The following is a 22,366-nucleotide window of genomic DNA, read 5'->3' on the forward strand; positions in this document are numbered from 1 at the left end:
GAAAAGTCCCTGCGTGGAAATACCATAGAGTGGAAATACCCTAGCCAGGGCATTTCCTTTTTTTCAAACATATGTAACTAGCTTATTTCATAGAGAGGTGCGTGGACTCCTCCTGACAGACTTTTCTATAGTCGGACTACAATAAGCGAAGCTGATACCGAAATAGATTTGGATCCCGGAGCCGAGCGGAGAGGAGAAACCAGACAGGATTCTGATGGCGCCGTGGGGACCGATGCAGTATGAGGAGTGAAGTGGATCACTACAGATCTGCTTTGTTATTATCACCCCGACATATACCTCACAGGTAACTCTCCGCTATTACTGTAGCTCGGAGCTATGAGCACAGGTGCCGATTTATTTATGTTCGTGCTCATGGGTGCTAAACCCAAGTAGTAACCCAATCTCTACCTGAATCTGAGGCTTGCTATTTCTATTTTAATTATTATTCTATTATTATTATTATTATCATCACTATTATTATTGTATTGCCATTTCTTTGAATGAAACATTGAATAATCATAAACAATTGTATTCACAGCATCATCAGCGATGTGGTTATGGAGAGTGAACTGGCTCCACATGGTCACTTCAGTAGAAACCGGTAAAAACACAAAATGTTTATTTCATTTTATTGTTATTTTTATATCCCACATAATTGACTTGGTACTTCTAGATATGTGTCAGTGTACATTAGTGTGAAGAAGAGTGATTGGTCCATGCATCTAAAGTTGAAATACTTCGGTTTTTTTTTACTGAATGGGTCGCATCATGGTTGCATTTGTCTTCTATGTGAGTCACAGGATGAAGCAGGACAGAGCGGTGTCCCCTGCTGCCAGCTATTTGTCTCTGCAAAGTGACTGGTCAAAGGATTTCCCAATTAACTTAAAGGGAGACATCTCTTATCCAGAGTCAGGCTACTCAATCTCATCATGGTGAGAATGAACAGACATATATCATGTTGTAGAAACTAGACAGTCACTTATACTGTATACATTATACTCATAATACTAATCAAATAATAACAAAAAAAACATGCTCCTGAGGGGGGGGGGGGCTATTTGTCAAATAGAGTTTGTACGACAGAGAGGCAAAAACGTAAAAACGCTTTTGTAGAGATATATGGCCCTTATCAATTAGGGGAGGATTGGATGTTTCATTCCCTGATATATGGCATATGGAAACAGGCCCCTAGGGCTTTTTGTTATCCTTTTAACAATCATTGTAAAATCGTACCACTGCACTATTTGCAAACTGTTAATAAAGTAATCAATCAATCAATTTGATGGAAAATAAAGCATAATGTAAGTATCAAAACCCTGTTTGACGGTCATTTACTGAATTGCAGAAAAAAAACTCTGTAACACAAGTACAACAGTAACATTTGTAGCATTTGAGGCACCCCCTCAAAACTTAGGGTACCTTCGGCACCTGGGGAAAATGTTGATTATACGACCTACAGTTCAAGAGTTGTATGCCAAAACGTAAAGCGGCCTGTTATAGCGCCACCATGAAGACAATTTAAAAAACAATTGGAGTGGAGGTTCTGTCCAGCGGTGGTCCAACAGTGTGCAGCTAATCCGAGATTAGCTGTACACAGACGGGCGACAGTGGCTCAGAAGTTAGAGCGGCAGCTTGGGAATCGGAAGGTTCCCGGTCTCCCTGTGGGTCTGTCGATTGTTGAAGTGTCCTTGAGCAAGACACTGAATCTCCGCCTTTTGGCCTGGTGGAGATGATGAGATAATGATGATGATGTTTTGGTTGCAGTGTAAATGTGTGCTTTGTTTCCCTGCACCCAGCTGTCTGTCTATGAAGAGTCACACGTCCATGGCTTTCCCTTTAAACTTTAAAGAAGTCCCTTCTCCACACTCATCATGGTAAGATTATGAAAACACTTATTGATTCTTGTTTCTTGATATATTACTTATTAATCCACACACAGTGTATAGAATTTTACTCTTTATACTTGCACAATGGGGATATGTGATAGTGTTGCACATTTATAGCTCATAATTCATCACATGAGTGAAGACTTTAAATGATTATGAGTCTCATTTTAAAGCCATTATGCACATGATTTTTTAAATCCCCCCCCCCCCCCCCCCCCCCCTCAGTGAGTTAAGCTCCAGACTACTGTCCACAGTCCATGTGAGATGCTGTGTGTGTTCCGACATCCTGACAGATCCTGTCTCCATTCCCTGTGGACACAGTTACTGCAAGCATTGCATCGATACGTACTGGTCCCAGCCAGGTCCTACAGGAGACTATGTATGCCGTCAGTGTGAGAAGAGTTACCCTGTCCGTCCTGAGCTCGGTGTTAACGTAGCCTTGACCTGTCTGCTGCAGGTTCTCCAACAGACAGGCTTTACACCTAGAGATGTAGCTTGTGATATTTGCTCCAGCTACACACGCCAAGCAGTCAAGACCTGTGTGACGTGTAGAGCCTCCTACTGTGAGAAACACGTCAGGAAACACTACACCGTCCCAGCACTGCAGAAACACACTCTGGCCGGGGTCAATGAAGACCCAAGACTACTCAGAGAGGGAGGGGAACTCTGGTAGACTGGAGGTGAGAGAAAAGTTTGTACAGACCTGTACTTATTGGGGCATTAATGTCTGCTGTGAAACGGCTTACATTTTTTGCATTGAAACAATACTAAACTGTAGTTAGGAAGTAGAGCTATACGCTGAGTCCAGTGGTTCTCATACTTTTCAATTTGACGGACCCCCAGTTTGATATCTATGAGGCCATAGACTCCCATAACTCAGAGATAGTGTACAAATGGAGCCGGGTCCATTTGGCTCCATTTGTACACTCTCTGAGTTACAGACCTGTAAGGGTCCATTTGGTTCCTAACTATCAGTCATTTAGCCCATTTAGATCTGAGGCCGATTCTAAAAACACCTTCTAAAACCTAACCATAGTTTTCTGAAAACGTTCAAATTCTTACTAAAAATAAAAAATAAAAAATGATGTTACTATATTATAGCAACAACTAATGAGACACAGAGGTGGCATCCGGATTGAAAGGTATAACAACGTATAGGTAGCAACAGGTCTCAATGGGTTAGTTGGGGACCCCCTGCAAAACCCCTCAAGGACCCCTGTGTGTCCCCGAACCCCACTTTGAGAACCACTGGCTTAGTCGTTCTTGTTTATCAAAACCATGTCTGTCATGTTTAGATCAAATGCATAACTAATTCATCTTGTGATCATTATTTGTAAAAGGAACCGACTGTGGACGGTGAATCTGAAGAACATCAGTAGTTGAAAGATGAAGAAGGCTGATGAGAGATGTTCCTGCATCGTCCTGCGCAACCAGACAGCTGCAATGCCATGAGGAGACACAGGATGCAATCCTATGTCCTACGACGCGGATCCGCCTCCGTCCAATGCAACTTCAGGTTTTAAATATAAATATAACCACTGCTTAAGTATAACCACAAATACTGAATGTTTTTATTTTACTTTTTATTTTTATTTTTTTTATGAAAGAAGAAGAGAGGGCTCTGTCTTATCTCTTTGGAAAATAACGTTATATTATTTTGCACTATTGATGCTTCATATCCAAATAATTTTACAGACTGTTGGTAAAGCATCTAAATGAGAAACTTTTACCCGATCATGACAAGACATTTTAACAAAAGACACCAGGTAGATGTCATCATTGAACCATTAATGCTGATCATGATTCATGATTGGCAGTCACATTCACTGATGGGGGCATCCTGTAATTTAACTCCAGACCGTGTTGCGTCCCAAAAAGAACTACAAGCAATTCAAGTTTTGCGATGCAACACCTTGATATCTTGTAGATCATTTTTCTTTTGCACGGAACACCGTTGCATGATGGAGTACAAAATTAAGCTTAATATTACAGCAAATACAATCATTTGATAAGAATATGCAAGGATTATTTACTTTTGCCTGAAGGCAGATAATGCAAGAGGGCCACCGTTACAATCTCAAAGATTCAGAAGACATATTCACAGAGATATGAATATGTTTCCCTTAAAGAAGAAAGTGTCATAAATGTAAGTTGTTTTATAATTGAAAATGTCATTAAATAACAGTGATGATTCAGTGATGATGAAATAACAGAAAGTTAACACACATTTATAGCAGTAGACATCCATGTCACACCAGTGTTGCATACTATCAATCCATAAAACCTAGATGTACAGCACTCAAAACAAATGTTTTACTGTCCCTCAGGGTAACTACAGATGTGGTTGCTGTACACAATGCAACTTTACACATAAGCCATTACTTTTAGAGTGCCAGAGGTTTTTTAAAACGGGGTACAGCCAGTGCCAGCGTTTTTAATGATTTTCTTACCTTTTCAAGTAGTCACAGAATATTTTCCGATCCCCTCATTACACACACAGGGGTATCGTAGAATCAAAAAATAATAATATCCGATCGCGGTAATCCGTTCCATAATTGCAGCCAGTTGAAACACAGGTAAACATTTAACATTAAAGAGTCATAACATGCAACGCCAATGTGATCTACACTATAAGTAATCATGATATTAGAATCCCGGTGGCAGTACATTTCACACAAGCATCCCATAATGTTTTGTCTCTCAGATATTGGGGAATTGAACAGGCCAAACGTCCCTGTCGTGGGGGTGATATCAACACTGCAATCTACATTTTAGACACATTGGACCCAAAAGGGCTGAAGGAGGGCTTTGATTTGTGACCTTTTATTTTATAGTGGGTCAGCTTTATATTCACTTATTGTATATGTTATGATATTCACTGACCATTTGCCATTCCATTGCTGTGTTATTGTTAATTACCTTCTTTGTTATTACCACCTGTTTTAGACCAGCAGAGGCTCCTCTTAATATGATAGCTTACACCCTCAGCTTCTTGTTATTGCTTGACTTCACCTGGTGCTCTAGTCCAGTAATTACAAGTTGTTCTGATCATCTCAGGTAATATACAGTAGACAAATACAGTATATACTGTAAATATCCCTCTCAAGGGTACAACTGAGCTTTCAATAGCCCATCTATTTACTGTTCTTTTTTATGAATTATACAGTATGATGCTTCAATACGGTGTCACAATGTTTCTTAGGACTGTGTTGTTAATTACTCTCGGGGAATATCTAACGGCTGTTGCTGTTTCCTATAGCATTAGGATTTTGTGAAGAGCAGTTTTAATGTTCATAGACATCATTTTGTCCTGTTTTCACTTCAAACCCTCACACCTGGTAGCCATAGTCTCTCAAGCCAGACAACTGTGTATTCCACAATCTTTGAATGCTATGTATGTAAAGAAGCATTTATAATTTGTGTGAGACAAAAGTGTGTCTCAACCCGAGGCTATTGGTAGCCTGTCTGTTTTCTTTGTCTGAGGAACGTCACCTTGACCAGTGGGGGAAAAGTATTCAATTGTTTAAGTAAAAGTATCAATACTGCAATGTGATGATCCAGTGCACAGACTCTATTTTTGTATTTTAACATGTTTTGTCCAGCACCTGGGATTTAATTATTTTTGATCTGTCTGCATGCTTTTGTAAACTTTTTGCAAATTACTTAACAGATAGGAATGAACTTCCAATTATTATAATAAAAAAAAAACACGAGATCATAAAACAACATGTGACGTGTCTTCTTCTTTTTCCCTGAACAGATTATCTGACAAAGGTCGCAATCATTAAGAAAATATTGTTATTATTATTATTCAGGGCCACCTGGCTCGCATTCAGCTTAAATGCATTCCATAGACAAATCTCTAGGAATCATGCTATTGATACACACTAATCAGTATGCTATTTTTCAACTTACTGTTGAGTGCATTCACAACACTTGAATGTGAATTAATGTAATGTTTCATTTTAGGATATACTAGTGAGACCACACGAAATATTAGGAAAGTGCCCCATCTTGTGACAAAGCAGTGGTACTACACATACACGTTCCTGATTCATGCAGTGATCACTGCAGTTACAAGTTATTTATTGGACATTTACAGTTTCAAAAAATACTATATTCTGCAGGTGTTTAGTAGTAGAGTAGAAGTATTATTGACGTTACGACGGAGGTCTGGTGGTCACTGTCAACCATGTCAATTCCAGATCTAAATACATTCTGGTATCTATGTGCTGATGTGTTGTTGTTGTTGTCGCATGTACCGCATTGCATTGCGGGACTTGAAGTTCTTCAAGTAGCCGGCGTGGTGGGCGGTGCTCCGTTATGACGAGAACAACTACCGGTTCATCTTTGCCGGCCAGTGATTGGTCATCCGCCTTGCACGGAGTTGGCGCCATTGTGAAGGCTGCTGCTCGCCGTCTTCAGAAGGTTGTGTGTCACATTAAGAAACTAAACTCTAACAGTAAAACACTGTGTGTTTAAACACAACGACATGGCTGATAAAGAAGGTAACGTGTTGTTCACTTCCTCAACAAATGTGTGTTTATGTGCTTTACTAGTCTGCAAGTTAACTGATGATGAGGAGAATTGACGTGCTTGCGCGCGCCACTCAGCACCATGTCTCATTGTTTAGTAACCGATGCTAACTATTAGCCCGTTAGCCATGCAGCTCTGTTAATGCATTGGTTCTCAAAGTGGGGTCCGGGGACCCCCAGGGGTACTTGAGGGGGATACCAGGGGATCCCCAGCTAAATGATAGATTAGGCACCAAATGGACCCTTATGGGTCTGTAACTCTGAGAATGTACAAATGGAACCAAATGGACCCTAACGGGTCCATTTGGTTCCATTTGTACACTTCTCAGAGTTAAATGAACATTGATTTTAGAATATGAATTGGTGTCCCAGAGATAGAAATGCTATAAAATGGGGGTCCGTAGCCTAATGCATGTCAAACTGGGGGTCCTTGAAGTTAAAATGGTTGAGAATCTCTGCTAGACACGTAAAAATCTTCTCTTATGGGGGTCCCTGGCTTATCTTTACAAATGGGGGTCAGCGGGCTAATAAGTGTCAATTTGGGGGTCCTTGACATGAAAAAGTTTGAGAACCACTGCTTTACACTGTTGACTACTTAATCAAACGTTCGGGCAGGTGGAGTTAGCTTTCAGGTTGGCCGACGGGAAAGTGTGTTTGAGCAACTGTCATTATAGTTAACTATAAACACAACACAAGATGTCTGTGGAATTGAAAATGAGTGAAGTATATATTGTATTGCTATATTTGGCATTCATATTGAGCTATATGTCCATATCGCATATCCCCAGAATTGGCAAGTAAAGTAAAAAGTAGGTGTAAGTCACCATAATAAAGTTTAGATTAGATGAGATCAACCTTTACTGATTCAGGTGTCAGTACAGTGCCTTCTTCTGAATGTTATTGTGTGTGTGTGTGTGTGTGTGTGTGTGTGTGTGTGTGTGTGTGTGTGTGTGTGTGTGTGTGTGTGTGTGTGTGTGTGTGTGTGTGCACTGCCATGTGTGTATGTATAGTAATCTATTCACATGTCATGTATGTACATTTATGAGAGCATAGGTGTGTGCAGACTTTATGTATTATTCAAAGTGTCATGTGTGCGTGATGTTTAAATATTGAGGTAGATGAGTGAGGGGTGCTATGTGCGATTGTGTGTATTAGGCCTATGTACAGTAATATATAGATAATATTAATGATATACAGAGTTTATCAACAATGGCTATTATGAGACTATTATGAGTATATCTATGTAGTCTATTAACAATCAATCAATCAACAAACATGGTGCTAACCTAGAATCAAGGACCAGACTGGGTGCGATATAATGTCCTCATCAATCAGTTTCGATGCTGTATGTCCAAATTATTTTGGAGTTTCCCCAGATGATTAGCTTAATGTGCAACATTGTTTTCTCACTCAACAGTAAACAAAATGTAATGCCTACAATTTGTGCCTTTCAGGGTGGTCGGCGGTCCCCAGTTCAAATATGATTATTTTGGGGGGGTCATTGCCTGAAAAGTTTGGGAACCCTTGCTGTATGTCATAGTGATACAAGCATCATGTCAATGTAATTTTGTCTTCACCTGATGCTTACCTGGTGCAGCGGCGTTCGACGATGCTGTGGAGGAGAGGGTCATCAACGAGGAGTACAAGATCTGGAAGAAGAACACCCCGTTCCTCTATGACCTGGTGATGACACACGCTCTGGAGTGGCCCAGCCTCACCGCTCAGTGGCTCCCCGATGTCACCAGGTGAGAGTGTGTTCATGTTAGAGCCCGACCCATTCCAGGTTTTTGTTAGAGCCTGACCCATGTCAGGTTTTTGTTAGAGCCCGACCGAGGCCAGGTTTCTGTGTCCGATCCCGATTTTGGACAAAAAAACTACAAAGAAGTACATATAACCTTTTGATAAATAAAATATTAAATTAAATACAGTATATATGTTTACCCCATGAACCCTGGCATCGCTATTTTGGAATAGCTAATCTACTAGCTCACGGAATGAAAATTAGCTGTTAAATCACTGTTAAATGCAGTGTATTTACAATACATTACATTATTATGTACTGTTCATTAATATGCTCTGTCCCGTCTAAATAAATAAAATAATTAAATAAATGTTTTTTTGTTTTGTTTATTATACATACATAAAAATCGGGCTGCATCACTGCCGATGCAGATGTTAAAAAAGTAAAATTATGGCCGAAATATGAGTCCTATGTGCAGAGGATCCCTCCGAACAAGCCCAGGGATGGAGTCATTTATTTATTTATTTTGGTGTGTGGTGGCTTTTCTTTATCTTTGCAGACCAGAGGGGAAGGATTACAGCGTGCACAGGTTGGTTCTTGGGACACACACTTCTGACGAGCAGAATCACCTGGTGATCGCCAGTGTCCAGCTCCCAAATGACGACGCCCAGTTCGATGCCTCACACTACGACAGCGAGAAAGGAGGTGAGGGAAGACTTCTGTAGTTATGTGATTAATATCATGCAATGTGCCTCATCCGCTTCCCGCTTAAGATATAGATTGATGAGTACACGTGTGTGTGTGTGTGTGTATATTTGTACTGTATATTGCCATGTTACCATCAGCATAATGCAATGAAAGATTGTCAAAAGGCGTAAACGGCTACACTTGTAACGTTAATCCTCTTCATTTCAGAGTTCGGAGGCTTTGGTTCGGTGAGCGGTAAAATAGAGATTGAGATCAAGATAAACCACGAGGGAGAAGTGAACAGAGCACGCTACATGCCACAGAACCCCTGTATCATTGGCACCAAGACCCCCACCAGCGACGTGCTGATATTCGATTACACCAAGCACCCCTCCAAACCAGGTGGGATTACAGTCTATACAGTACACCTTTTTTTACGGCGTGGCTTGTGCCTTTAGTCTAGCCAGCTGTAAGAGGTTCTGTGTGTGTCTTGTCTGGAGATAAACTCGCAAACTGCACTTTTTTCACTGTGTTTCTTGTCTGTGTATTTCAGACCCGTCTGGAGAGTGCACCCCAGACCTGCGTCTAAGGGGCCATCAGAAGGAGGGTTACGGTCTCTCCTGGAACCCAAACCTGAGCGGCTGCCTCCTCAGTGCTTCTGATGACCACGTAAGTTCCGTTTTCTATTAAATAATTATGAATAGTTATTAGTTATTCCCTGTGTCCTAACAGTGTCTCACTCTTTCCCTCTGATCTAACAGCGTGTCTCTCTTTCCCTGTGTCCTAACAGACTATCTGTCTATGGGACATCAGCACAGTGCCTAAGGAAGGGAAGATCGTCGATGCCAAGACTATCTTCACAGGTCACACAGCCGTGGTGGAGGACGTGTCTTGGCATCTGCTGCACGAGTCCCTGTTTGGATCCGTGGCAGACGACATGAAACTCATGATGTGAGCAGCATCTGTTTCTATTGCAATTTTTACAACAAATAAAATAAAATAAGTAGATTAAAGAAAAGGAAGCACTGCAGGGATAATGCAGTCTCTACCTACAGTAAATAAGAATTATATATTTCACAATGAATACACCGGTAGTTCACAATGTTACATCAAAAGAACCCACGCACACAGTAGTGCTTTGACAACAGAATGAAGTGGCTTCGATGATGATTCACAGGAGACGGGCGTTGTTCTTTCTGATTTTCTAACAATGGTGTGTTTGTTTATTTGTTTGTTTGTGTGCAGTTGGGACACGCGGTCCAACAATATGTCTAAACCCAGCCATGCAGTGGACGCCCACACTGCTGAGGTCAACTGTCTGTCATTCAACCCTTACAGTGAATTCATACTGGCCACTGGCTCAGCTGACAAGGTACATCTGGCTCCTATCCTGTAGAGAGTTAGAATCTTCTTCCCAAATTCAATTGTCACATTTCAGATTACTATTTTATTAATATATAATTAGCCATCGATTTATTGTTCACACCGCCGGCTGTTTTTAGAGGGAACTGCAGTGTGAATATTCAAATCAAATTTGCCAAAACAGTAGAACATTCATAGATGATTTTGGTCAGACATACATGCATATCCCTACTACCCTGCATTTGATATTCCTGACTAATGAATGACATAGCGCTTATCATTATGTTTATTATTGTTGATGTTTCTATATCTTTATTGTGTCTCTTTTTTGTCAGACTGTGGCTCTTTGGGACCTGAGGAACCTGAAACTGAAGCTGCATTCATTTGAGTCTCATAAAGACGAGATCTTCCAGGTGAGAAGAAAGGAAGAAACGGAACCTCCTGCCTTTCCTGGTTTTATTTTATACTTTGAGATGTTTGTTTAGTAGATTGCCATTTTGTTTGTTTCTCTAGCACTTTGTACCTTCCCAGATGTTTTGAACCAATGCCTGTCTATTCTTGCCATCAGGTCCAGTGGTCTCCTCATAATGAGACCATCCTGGCGTCTAGCGGCACCGATAGGCGGCTCAACGTGTGGGACCTCAGTAAAATCGGAGAGGAGCAGTCACCAGAGGATACAGAGGATGGACCTCCTGAGTTGCTGGTGAGTTGTCAGAAACACATTCATGACAGAGCTTTGAAACGCAGCTCAGCAAGCTGTGTCTTAAAACGTGGAATGAGGATGAGCTTTTCTCAGGTGATTTATACGATATTCTTCTGTGACTGTCACACCCTCTAGTTCATCCATGGCGGACACACAGCTAAGATCTCCGACTTCTCTTGGAACCCCAACGAGCCCTGGGTCATCTGTTCTGTGTCAGAGGACAACATCATGCAAGTCTGGCAGATGGTAAAAGTGGCTGAGCAATTGACGTTAATATGTCCATGCATAGAACATTTATTGTTATTTATTAATTACGTATTTAATTACCCATTTATTTTGTTACATTTAGATTTAAAGATAATAAATCATGTTATTGAATTAAACAAATATAAATGCATTTAATGAGTTAACTATTTAGTTTATTACATTTACATAATCATGATTTTATTTATTCAATTAGTTACATTTGAGGTTAAAGATAGTAAATCACATGAATAAATGTTCCCCTCCTCAGGCTGAAAATATCTACAATGACGAGGACCCAGAAGGTGCTGCAGATGCAGAAGTCCAGGCATGAGTGCACCGTAATGTCCTCCGTGTTAATCAAAAGTGTACAAATGGAACCAATTGGACCCGTAATTGTCCATTTGGTTCCATTTGTACACTCCCTGAGTTACATTAACACCATGGGCGTTGCTTGGTTGGAACCTTTCAGGCCATCTTTACTTTACTTTTCTTTCTGGTTCAAACTTCAAAGTGGATCTGTTTTCCATTCCAATGCTGGACACACAAGCAGTAGTGTCTTTAAAAAAAAACATTTTTTTTTCTTTTCAACAACCGCTTTTGTAGAGAAACAAAACACATTGTGTTATGATATGACGTACGTATATTTATAAAAGGACTGTTATGGGGAGAAGATTTTAGTGCTCCATTACTGTGTCTATTACTTTGCTTTTGTTTGATGTACTGATAAGTGTTCTGGGTGTACTGGCAACAACTGCCCATTATTCGGATCCTCTTGCTCTGTGTATAATTTGGTCAAGTGAGGTTTATCAATACAATATTTCAATTTTCTTGATTAAAAACATGTACATAGATTTACATTTTAATTGCATCATCCATACTATGAATTTTCTGAGTTGTATGTGTAGTGTCCTGTATGTACTTCTGCATTGTCTTTCTATGCTGCGTCTGACTCTTTATGTACTTTGTAAGTGTTTTCATAATAAAAAATATATTTACTTTACATACAATCACTTTGTTTCTTGTGGCAATGTCTGGTGTGCTAGCACTTAAAGACCAACTGAGGAATCAGTATGATGTGATGTGACCAAGTTTGTCTCGTATAATGTCTCATAGAATGTAAGTAAGGCTGGTTAATTGATGTTTTATACATGCATGCATCCTGGAATATGACAGACAGGTTTAAAACATGTCAAATTAAGTTATTTTAAATACTTAATGAAAGAAAATGTATTTGGGATCAGGATGTCATGTCAATACATTTTTACTCATCTATTGGAAATGTGTCTTTCTACTGTAAACTGGAACTAATTGTTTTCATTTGTGCTTGTCTTGGCCAGGTCTCCTTTGAAAGATACTCAATCTTAATTGGATTTCTAAGTAAACATAAATACATGTAAAAAAGAAGAACAAATTGTATTATGTAGTGCATTAGTATTTAGGCACTTAAATTAGAATTATATTGGTCTGGTGTAGATATTCAGCATGTCTGGAAAATAATAAATCCTCTTCTACAGTTCAGTAGTCTCACTGGATTCATCACAGCCCCTGGAAGACAAATTCTGAATATTTTAATTTAATTATTTCCTTTTTAAGATGCCACGGATATGCATATTATTGCTCAACATTAGACTGTACCTGAGAAAGACCAGTTCTCTTGAAAGACCATCTTTCAGTTCCTCCAAGTGTTTCTTTGATGCTCTCTGAATTTGAAATTCAGTTTTAAGTTCCCTCAGTGTCTCTTCCAAGGTTCCCACAGTCTCCTACAGTGGTACACAAAAAATTCATCAGTATTTGACACTTACTGTAATGGCCGTACACAAAGTCTACGCAGGTCCTCAAAATGTCTAGAATTGTGTTTTTTCTAGGTCTTGCACACAGTTTACCAATTAAACACTTATGCCGTATTTCAAGAATAGCTGGCAACGTGTCACATCGCAGCATGGTTAATGTGGTTAAGCCCTAAATACATGTTAACCACTTTCCACATGCCATCTCTAGTATTTTGGGTATGTCATAAGTAGGCAAAAAAGGTATGCTATCATTTTCAAAGATAGCATAAATAGCCGATCTACACACTCACAATAAGTTGTAATGTGATGCATGGTTTGCATTTAAATTATTTATAGTTTTTTAAAACAATCAAAAAAATCTTGAATTTTGTTTTTTACATTTGACCAAAATAGGGACACCAGGGTTAATGTGGTAAATAAATTCAGAATTGGAATCCACCAAGTTGCAGTGATTAGTATATTAATCTTAGAGTTAGTATATTGTCTCATTTTCTACTCATGCTAATTTGGTGACGATGATCTTATATTGAAATCTAACGTGTACTTAAAAGCTATTAAAATGTCTTCAGTTCAACTTGTTGAACCATACACCATTAACATCTGACAGGCCATTGTACTCACTGTACCTTGTACTGTGTTATGTTCTCCTCTCTCTCCCTTTCCATCAGGAACATTCTCTGCTCCAGGGAGACTTTCTGAAGCGCCAGTTTCTGGGTCTCCTCTCTCAGGGGCCCCAGACGGACCTTCAGGTCTCGCCCCAGCTCCTGGCTCCTTCTCAGAGCCTCCTCCACAAACTGCTGCCTCTTCAGCAAGGTCATGATCCGGGGCTCGTACCACCCCTCCAGTGCCCTCATGCTCCCAGAGAGCCGTCGCTGCAGGCTGATGGAGGCGCGTCGGCAGTGGCTGACATCGCTCATGGTCCTGGGCCGGCTGGGCGTTCTGGCCCGGTCCCTAAGGACGTTGACCTGGTTCCGGTGGGCCTCGCGGAGCTGTAACAGTTCCTGGGTGACACTTTCGATTTGGCATTTGAGCTCCTCCTGGACAATAACACACACACACACACACACACACACACACACACACACACACACACACACACACACACACACACACACACACACACACACACACACACACACACACACACACACACACACACACACACACACACACACACATATTAGGTATTGACCTCTTATAAGCCCTGTATACTTTATCGAACAACAAATAACGAAAATGATGAACTTGTAGATCTTCTATTTACCCCACTTTTTTGTAGGAAAGGTTTGAAGATTTTGTTGAATTTGCCCAAAAGAGGGATGCCAAGGTTAAAGTGGTTAAAAACATGGGTTTAATTTCCTTTCCTTTGTAGAATAACACAGTAAGTAGAGAATTTAAAAACATCATACAAAGGTTGTGTACCCTGATGAAGGCTCATTACAGCCCCTCCTGTTGGTTGCAGGAGGGAAGGACAATAACATCCATCATTAGGTATTGTTGAACAGAGCAAAACAAAGACACTCATCTTCGAGTGAATATTCATGTTCAGTTTTCCCTTCCTTCCACTATGATGTCATCACGACAAGTTAACATACAGTAGAGCTGCATGCTGGTAGCTGGGTCTTACTTGTGTGACAGTGGATTGAGCCACCTCATACTCCTGTGCTGCTAGTGTCACCTGGCTGCGGATGCAGTCTCTGGCATTGGAGAACAGCTTTCTCTTCACCTGCTGCACCTCCTCGTGCACTGCAATATAATCCAGCTGTACCAGTGTGAGGAGTCTCTGTGTCTCCTCCAGCTTCCCTCTCAGGTGCTTCACCGCACGCACCATGGGCTCCTGCAGCTGCCGCAGTTCTCCTATCAAGTCATCCCTCTGTGTTTGTAGACGAGACACTTCCCGGATGCACCAGTCGAAAAGCAGCCCCGAGCTGTCAGCGTCTTTCTGGTCCCCTGGACTCACAGCGATGTCACCTGGAAACCTCTCCTCTAGAGGATGGATCATCTCACTCATGTGTCTTTGTCCCTGGTACCCGGCATCACATGTGCTGTCATAGTCAGTTGTCCCTGAACGAGAGTCCGTGCTGTTGTTGTCCAGATTGAGGAGATCATCCACAAATCTAAATTCAGCTTGTGAGTCCTCTGTAGACACCATGCCATCCCTGTCCTGCAGAGGCTCCTTAACAGGCATGCAGGCATCCATCACCTGCCAAGAGACAAATTTAGAGTAGAGACCAAGTGAAAAATTGAAAACACTATCTAGACCTAATAAACCAAAGGACATTTGTCATTTCAGTCTAGTTATTTTGGATTTCTGATGATAATTCTGTGAGATGACTGAGCAAAGACCTTAATCCAAGCACATGAAATATGTGGCAAAACTGTACTTTAACAATGTAGTATGCCTCAATTTAGCCTATCAATAACAAGTAACATTCCTACTCACTGTGATTGTGGAAGACAGTGCAGGTAAATCACAGTCTGAACACGTAGAGACAGCATAGAACCAGTTTGTAGCTCAGGACAACTCTGTTGTGCTTCAGTCTCCAGGAAAACAGAGACACAATTTGTGTTTATTAATAACACAGGAAGGAGGGGAAGAAATACTATCTGCTGGCTCTGTTGGAAGGGTCCTACCCCCCACACAGCGTCACTCACTGTGGCAGATATACACTATACTAGTGTTAATTTAACTCTCAGAGTGGACCCTAAATGGACCCTTACGGGTCCATTTAGTTTACACTCTAGTCTACACGAGTTAGTTACATTGGTTACATTGGTGTACACTTTCAGAGTTACAATAGAAATGGACAAACTAAAACGGAGGATTTTACTGTGTACTTGACCAGCCTGTGTGACAGTGTTAGGGAGAACTGGGATATATTTAGACAATATTATGACCTGTTTTATGAGCATGTAAGAAAGCATCTGGGCTGCAGGCTGTCCAACTGGACAGGTTTTATTTGAACAGTATACATTTTCATTATTCATACATTCATGCTGTGACACTGCAAATGCAATTACAATCTGCACATTTAATTCAGTCGCCCATAAAGTTGTAATAGTGTGATTAGTGTCTACGTTTGAACATAAATTGTTTGTAATACTGCATACCACAATTCTTGCAGCTTGGTGGCGATTCCTGCAGGACTGCACAATCATGATTTACATACTGGGAGGAATTTCAGGAAAGAGAGGAGATATTATTACAGTATGTCTCATGTAAACACATAATTCACAGAAGAAACATTCTTAAATTACAACATGCCAAAAATAATAGCTTAAACCCATCCGATGTATTCTTACCTCAGATATGGGTTGCCATGGGTTATAGGATTTCTGGGAATTAGAAAATGAAATTCCAGACAGGGTAAGTCAATTTGAATGATTTTGAATGATATCAGCATGGGATATCATAGAATATGGATTGTTGGCAACATTTTTCTTGCTGAGTTTAGAGAAGAAGTAGAAGACATGGAAAAAAGAATGTGTCGGCCTATTGCATTTTAAAAAGTTGTCTAATAGGTGTATTATACAATACAAAAATAAATGGATTAAATCAAGCTTATCCAGTTGTCATGGCTCTGATTTAGTTGAACATGGAATTTGGGGATTTGGTCATGGAAAGTCAAGGAGAATGTGACCTTACATATGGGATCCCTGGAAACTTGAGATAATCTGGTGTTGCTGTCTACATGGACTACATTTTAATTTGCAGAGGGAATCTAGGCCAGTGACAATGTCCGTTTTATCCTCTCGGAACAACACATTTCCTTTATGGTCCGTATCATCTTACACAGTCAAAGTTAGCGTTAAAGTGATTAAAAGTAAGAACATATCCTCATTCCCAGGTCAAAGCAGTGAGTGGTTGTCGAACATGTTCTTAGCTATGGATCCAGTAATCTGTCATGACCGTCATGGATGAACTTCAACATAGTGTTTGTACTTTCTCCCTTTTTGGCCCGTACATCTACATAAACGTTTAGATTTCAAACATAAAGTGCTTACCTCATGGCCACGGATGTTACAATTATGTACGAACCGTCAAAAGTACCTGTATGTTACGCATTGTTCAATAAAAAAGTAATTTAATCCGATTGCTGGCCATTTTCTCAGAGTTATAATGTGTCACCAATCGGCCACCAATCGGATTAAAATGCTTTTTATTGAACAAGACAGAATATACGGGTACTTTTAAGGGCCCGTAAATAATTTTAACATCCGTGGCCATGGGGTAAGCACTTTATATTTGAAATCTGAACGTTTATGTAGATGTACGGGCCAAAAAGAGAAAGTGCCAACACTATGTCTATGTTGAAAGTTCATCCATGACTGTCATATAATATATATGCCAGTCATGTATCAGGGCTAGGTTGATCCCAGCTTCCACCACTAGAGGGAGGCAAATAGCTGAATGACGTTTAGAAACATCACTCATTCTCACCTGAGCGCATTGGAGTTACAGGACAGGTGGGACAGGACGGGACAGGACTCGAACCTTTCATTCTCCACCAGGCACCGGGAGGAGCGTCCACAAGTCTACTGACCCACCGACAGACCGACAGACAGACTGACTGACAAACACAGTGGGTTTGTTGACGTAACGTTTCTACACACGGATATTACAGGGTATTAAAGTCAAACAGAAACGTTTTTTGAGGCGCTTCGCGGAAATGTTTTACCTGAAGTTTCTGGGACTGGGAGGACGGAGAACATAGAGTTTGGAGAAGACAGCGTAAAGGTTTGGAGAAGAACAGCTTAACGTTTTGGAGAAGACGAGCATAAAGGTTTGGAGAAGAACAGCCTAAAGTTTGGAGAACAAATGGAGAGCGGATAGGAAGACTTTCACCCAGCAGTGGGATAGAGACACGTTTTATCCAAAGGTAGGATCCTCATGTTGGTTTTTGTCTAGCTCCGACGGAACCTCTCCCTCCGCTGTATAGCTCCGAGATGAGGTTCCTCGTTAGTTACTGCCGTCTGTTTTCGAAATGGTCGCACGTCGTCCACTTTACATGTTTCTTACCCCTTTCTGCACATCGTATCCAAAAAGTAAAGCATTTCCGCCACTCTCTCAGATGTTTGAAGTTTTAACGCGCCATAAAAGCCATCCAACGGGTTGAAGAAAGTATTTAATTTGCCTCGGTTTTCATCCGGTTACGTGGTTTTTAAGACATTGCGCAAGAGTTGCGCCCGTAGAGATAACATTACTTTTTACCCTACTGGTCAAATGTTGAATTGCATCTTCTAATGCAAAATATTATGGAACCGGATGAAAACCGAGGCAAATTAAATACTTTCTTCAACCCGTTGGATAGCTTTTATGGCGCGTTAAAACTTCAAACATCTGAGAGAGTGGCGGAAATGCTTTACTTTTTGGATACGATGTGCAGAAAGGGGTAAGAAACATGTAAAGTGGACGACGTGCGACCATTTCGAAAACAGACGGCAGTAACTAACGAGGGACCTCATCTCGGAGCTATACAGCGTACAGCGGAGGGAGAGGTTCCGTAGGGGCTAGTTTTTGTCGTTGTTTAAAGTTTAAGGAGGAGGCAGCTTGGTGGAAACAGTACTCACTTTTTTACTTAAGTAAAAGTATCAATACTGCTATGTAAAAAAAAATCTGTTACAGTAAAAGTCCAGAATTCAAAATTGACTTGAGTAAAAGTACAAAAGTATTGGCATCAAAATGTAGTTAAAGTACCAAAAGTAAAAGTACTCATTATGCAGAATGTCCTATTTCGCGAGTATTCAAAATGTATACAAATCTTTTGAATATAGCAGATCTACGAGCTCGAGCTTGTAGATCTGCTATTTTCGAATAGCCATTTTCAAATAGCCAAAGTATATAGGGATAAAAGTGGTTAATGCATGTTTTGTAATAATAATACAAATCTACAAAGTAAGTAGTAAGTTAGTAACTTACGTAAGTTTTCAAATAATTGTAGTGGAGTAAAAAGTACAATATTTACCTCAGAGATGCAGTAAAAGTACTGACAATTTAAAATAATAAAGATTCCTCAAATTTGTACTTAAGTACAATACTTTAGTACATGTACTTAGTTACTTTCCACCACTGAGGAGGAGGAATGGTTCCTGATCATGAATATAGATCTATTGGCAGAGAGGTAGTGATTTATGAGTCAAATTGTTGTTCAATCAAATGAGTTGGCTGTAATCTTTCCTCAATCCTGGCAGTGCAGAAGGATTAAGACCAGGCAGTGTCATTATGTAATATCATTTCCATTCCTGCTATTGTTTTGAAATGATATAACGAATATGAACATGATGTTATTTTCTGAACTATAATCCAGTAGGCTACTTTTACATTTAACCCAATGGAGTTGAGTAGATAGGAACAAATCCAAGTTCATTATTGACACTGCACACGCATGGGAACAAATATATATATGTGTGAGACATTTCTTTACTGTGGCCTTGAGGGATATCAAACGGAGGTAATTTAAAACCCATTAGTATGAAGCCTTTGACAATGAAGACTATTGTGATTGTTTCCCCAGTCAATGACCCAATGTGGGACTTCTTGACAGTATGGAACTCATTGACAGCTCAGTCTCATCCAGTCAATGGTGGGTGGGTGTTCAGTCCATTGCCCAAATCCTCTTTATCAAGAGGTTTGTTTATTAACCTGACAGAAGATAACCCCAACAGTCTCAGAACCTCCTCCCCTGGGGTCTCTCTGCTACTGTTTGTCTATATACCTCCTCTCCGTGGACTTTGGGCTGGAAGCCGCAGCTCCAAATCCATACTTCTCTTGAAACACTGCAGCATTGATCTGATGGACATCACTTTGGGATTCAACACAACTAAATTGTGCTCATTGACTATTGTTCTGTCAGTCTCACATTCTGCGTCATTTCATTTGTTGGATGAGGTGGCCCATGATTTGAGCTCTTGCAACATCAGTGGGAATGACCGTTGTTCCAGGTGTTAAGTGACCGTTGTTTCTTACCAGGGGGTTTCAAGTGGACCTGTTAGTGCTTCACTGTCTGGTGTAGCTAGCTGCAGTGAAGAAAAAGAAGCATTTGTTTAGGAAGGGTGTGTCACAATATTCCTTCCTCCTTCTTCACCAGACTGCCATGCCAGGGCTTGTACCCATGGAGATTACAGGTGTGTTATTGTAAGCACCAGTGGTACATTAGCTGGCAGCTATACCCTGGCATTGAGAGAGAAAGACAGACAGGGGGAAACAGACGGAGATTGGGAGAATGGGGGCAAGACAGAGATGGTAGCAGAAAGAGATAAGAGATGGAGTGAGATAATGATGTGACTTGAGGTAGAGACATCAGATTGAAGATCTGCAACACTGATATGCCCAGATGGCAACCCTAAGTAGCCTGAAGAGAATGCAAGGAAGATGGCGACCAAGGCAGTCGAGATGTGGGGAAATAAAAAGCCTTTATTTGTATGGTTAATGCATAGCCAGTGCATTAACAGCAGTAAAAATGCACCTACGTGTTGCGGCACATCAGCCTTCCTTATGGTGACTATACATTAGTGAGGAACAGACAGAAAATTACATCATAGACTCATTACCTTAATCGACTGAGTGAGCAGGTGACTAGAAATGGAGGGGAAAACACACTCACACTCACACACAGGTGCCTTGGAATTTTGTTCCAAGGCACACATAATCACGCAATATTATTGCAATATATAGTGTTATTAGGTACTTTGTGCGCACTCATTTCCCAATACAGAGACACATTTTATGTGCCTATATTAACCACTTTCAACCTGGCGTCGCTATTTTTGGGCATGTCATTATAGGAAAACATTTTAAATTGTATTTTATTTGCCCATTCGGTTAACGAAGTTTGAAAACCAAACCACTCCATTACAATATATGAAACACCTTCATTAAAGTAGCAGAATATACAGTATATTACATTAAAAAAGAGAGAATCACATGAACTCAAGTCAAAAGAGAAACAAAATAAATAAAATGTTATAACAAAGGACAATAATCTAGTTCCTCATTGAGACCTGGAAAAATCATAACTTTGAGTTAGTGATATGATAGTCCATAGGTTGATGCTTCTCCCAACCTGACTGGGCCACCCCAATATGCCCTCTGTGTGTATTGAATGATGTCCTGTGATGTGTAGTGACTGAGGAGTGATTAGTCATTATTGATTAGTCCAGGAAGAGGATAAGTGTGTGTGTGTGTGTGTGTGTGTGTGTGTGTGTGTGTGTGTGTGTGTGTGTGTGTGTGTGTGTGTGTGTGTGTGTGTGTGTGTGTGTGTGTGTGTGTGTGTGTGTGTGTGTGTGTGTGTGTGTGTGTGTGTGTGCGTGCGTGCGTGCGTGCGTGCGTGCGTGCGTGCGTGCGCGCGTGCATGAACCATCCTTGCAGTGAGAATTAACTTGCTGAGTGAAAGACAATGGGCCGTTAATCACAGGGATTGGCTGATGAGTAACTAATTACTGTGGTGCCATTATCAGCACTGTTATGACTCAAATACAGTAGATGTAGTATGATAAGAGACAGGAGCACTTTAACAGGTGTCTGTGGCTGACTGCTGTCCTTCTGTAATGTTGGGGACCTTTTTTAACCTCTAGCCAAAATAGCCGATTGATATGACGCATTGTGAGTTTCTATATTGGCTATTTTTTTTCACTATATGTTTTAAGTTTACGTCTATAATGACATGCCCACTATAAGGACGTTGAAAGTGGTTATGTCGCATTCGAGTGATTTTTTTTATGTTCTTGTTTCACATCAGTACTATTTCAGTAGCGTAGAGCTTTATGCACAGACAATTCTACAGTAGGCTACATTACATTTGACCGTAGGACCCAGCCTACTGTGACCATGTCTCTACATGGGGTTAAGTGAGCGTTTGAGTCAAAGTGTGTTATTTCAAGCAGGCCTCGGAGGTTTTGTTTTGACTTTAGGGGAGAAAAGAGACTCGGAGATGCCAGCGTGTGTATTTTTAAACCCCACCGTCCAGCTGTGTTTGCCTCCACTGTTACTCTGTGACTTGCTACCAAAAAAAGCTTCCCCTGTCTTCTGACTGACCCATCAGGATCACGTTCTTTGGCTCCTTAGAGACTGGAGTCCTGGCTTAGAGACCCCTTGGCAACCCCAGGAGAAGCACAGCAAACAATGTTGGAATCTCAACAGCTTTTAGAGAGTGGTTGGTTCCACCATTTTACTGTCTGTAGAATGCAGGGACCCTCTGTTCTTCTGGCGCTTTCACTTTAGGTAAAGTAGGCTAGCTAGCTGTTCAACGATTGTTACGCCCAGAACTGATGTATTGTAAATGCCAGCATGTGTATGTGTGTTTGTTTGTGTATCACGTCACTGCTCTGTTGATTTATTATTTGTTTTAATTGGTTCAATGAGCCTATGGAGCCCATCATGGCACTCTTGAGTGGATTTTTAATTTAATAGTTCTCAA

At 40.7% G+C, this 22,366-nt stretch overlaps 4 protein-coding genes across 7 annotated transcripts in view; 3 read left to right on the top strand and 1 right to left on the bottom strand.

The window, feature by feature from the left end:
* The first annotated feature begins 240 nt into the window (after positions 1–240).
* On the top strand, positions 241–5,535 carry LOC311035854 (uncharacterized protein). Its single transcript, XM_084044316.1, has 6 exons — positions 241–304; positions 539–601; positions 801–932; positions 1,797–1,874; positions 2,400–2,555; positions 3,227–5,535. Exons 2-6 carry the CDS (start codon positions 558–560, stop codon positions 3,267–3,269), a joined length of 453 nt encoding a protein of 150 aa, XP_083900442.1. The 5' UTR covers positions 241–304; positions 539–557; the 3' UTR covers positions 3,270–5,535.
* Positions 5,536–6,258: 723 nt separating this feature from the next.
* LOC311035918 (histone-binding protein RBBP4) lies at positions 6,259–12,170 on the top strand. Its single transcript, XM_084044414.1, has 11 exons — positions 6,259–6,394; positions 8,019–8,166; positions 8,722–8,867; positions 9,078–9,251; positions 9,403–9,518; positions 9,640–9,800; positions 10,095–10,221; positions 10,547–10,624; positions 10,780–10,914; positions 11,050–11,160; positions 11,429–12,170. The coding sequence occupies exons 1-11, from the start codon at positions 6,379–6,381 to the stop codon at positions 11,489–11,491; spliced, it is 1,275 nt and encodes a 424-aa protein (XP_083900540.1). The 5' UTR covers positions 6,259–6,378; the 3' UTR covers positions 11,492–12,170.
* Positions 12,171–12,301: 131 nt separating this feature from the next.
* Positions 12,302–17,525, bottom strand: LOC311035919 (syncoilin-like). Of its 2 annotated transcripts, none has more exons than XM_084044416.1 (8): positions 17,392–17,525; positions 16,254–16,286; positions 16,062–16,119; positions 15,394–15,491; positions 14,578–15,153; positions 13,577–13,987; positions 12,796–12,920; positions 12,302–12,705 (listed from the first exon to the last, which is right to left on the bottom strand). In XM_084044416.1, the coding sequence occupies exons 5-8, from the start codon at positions 15,148–15,150 to the stop codon at positions 12,669–12,671; spliced, it is 1,146 nt and encodes a 381-aa protein (XP_083900542.1). In that variant the 5' UTR covers positions 15,151–15,153; positions 15,394–15,491; positions 16,062–16,119; positions 16,254–16,286; positions 17,392–17,525; the 3' UTR covers positions 12,302–12,668. The 2 variants fall into 2 exon arrangements, with proteins under 2 accessions (XP_083900542.1, XP_083900541.1); XM_084044415.1 differs by having other exon boundaries at positions 12,302–12,719.
* The window catches only part of LOC311035917 (uncharacterized protein), a 43,032-nt gene continuing 38,135 nt past the window's right edge, over positions 17,470–22,366 (top strand). For all 3 annotated transcript variants that reach the window (XR_014599807.1, XM_084044412.1, XM_084044413.1), the window contains exon 1: positions 17,470–17,830. The gene's annotated coding sequence lies outside the window, so the exon portion shown is untranslated. The remainder of the gene's footprint in view (positions 17,831–22,366) is intronic.

This window comes from Gymnoscopelus microlampas (assembly GCF_963454915.1).
Source record: "Gymnoscopelus microlampas genome assembly, chromosome: 20".
NCBI classification, from domain to species: domain Eukaryota; kingdom Metazoa; phylum Chordata; class Actinopteri; order Myctophiformes; family Myctophidae; genus Gymnoscopelus; species Gymnoscopelus microlampas.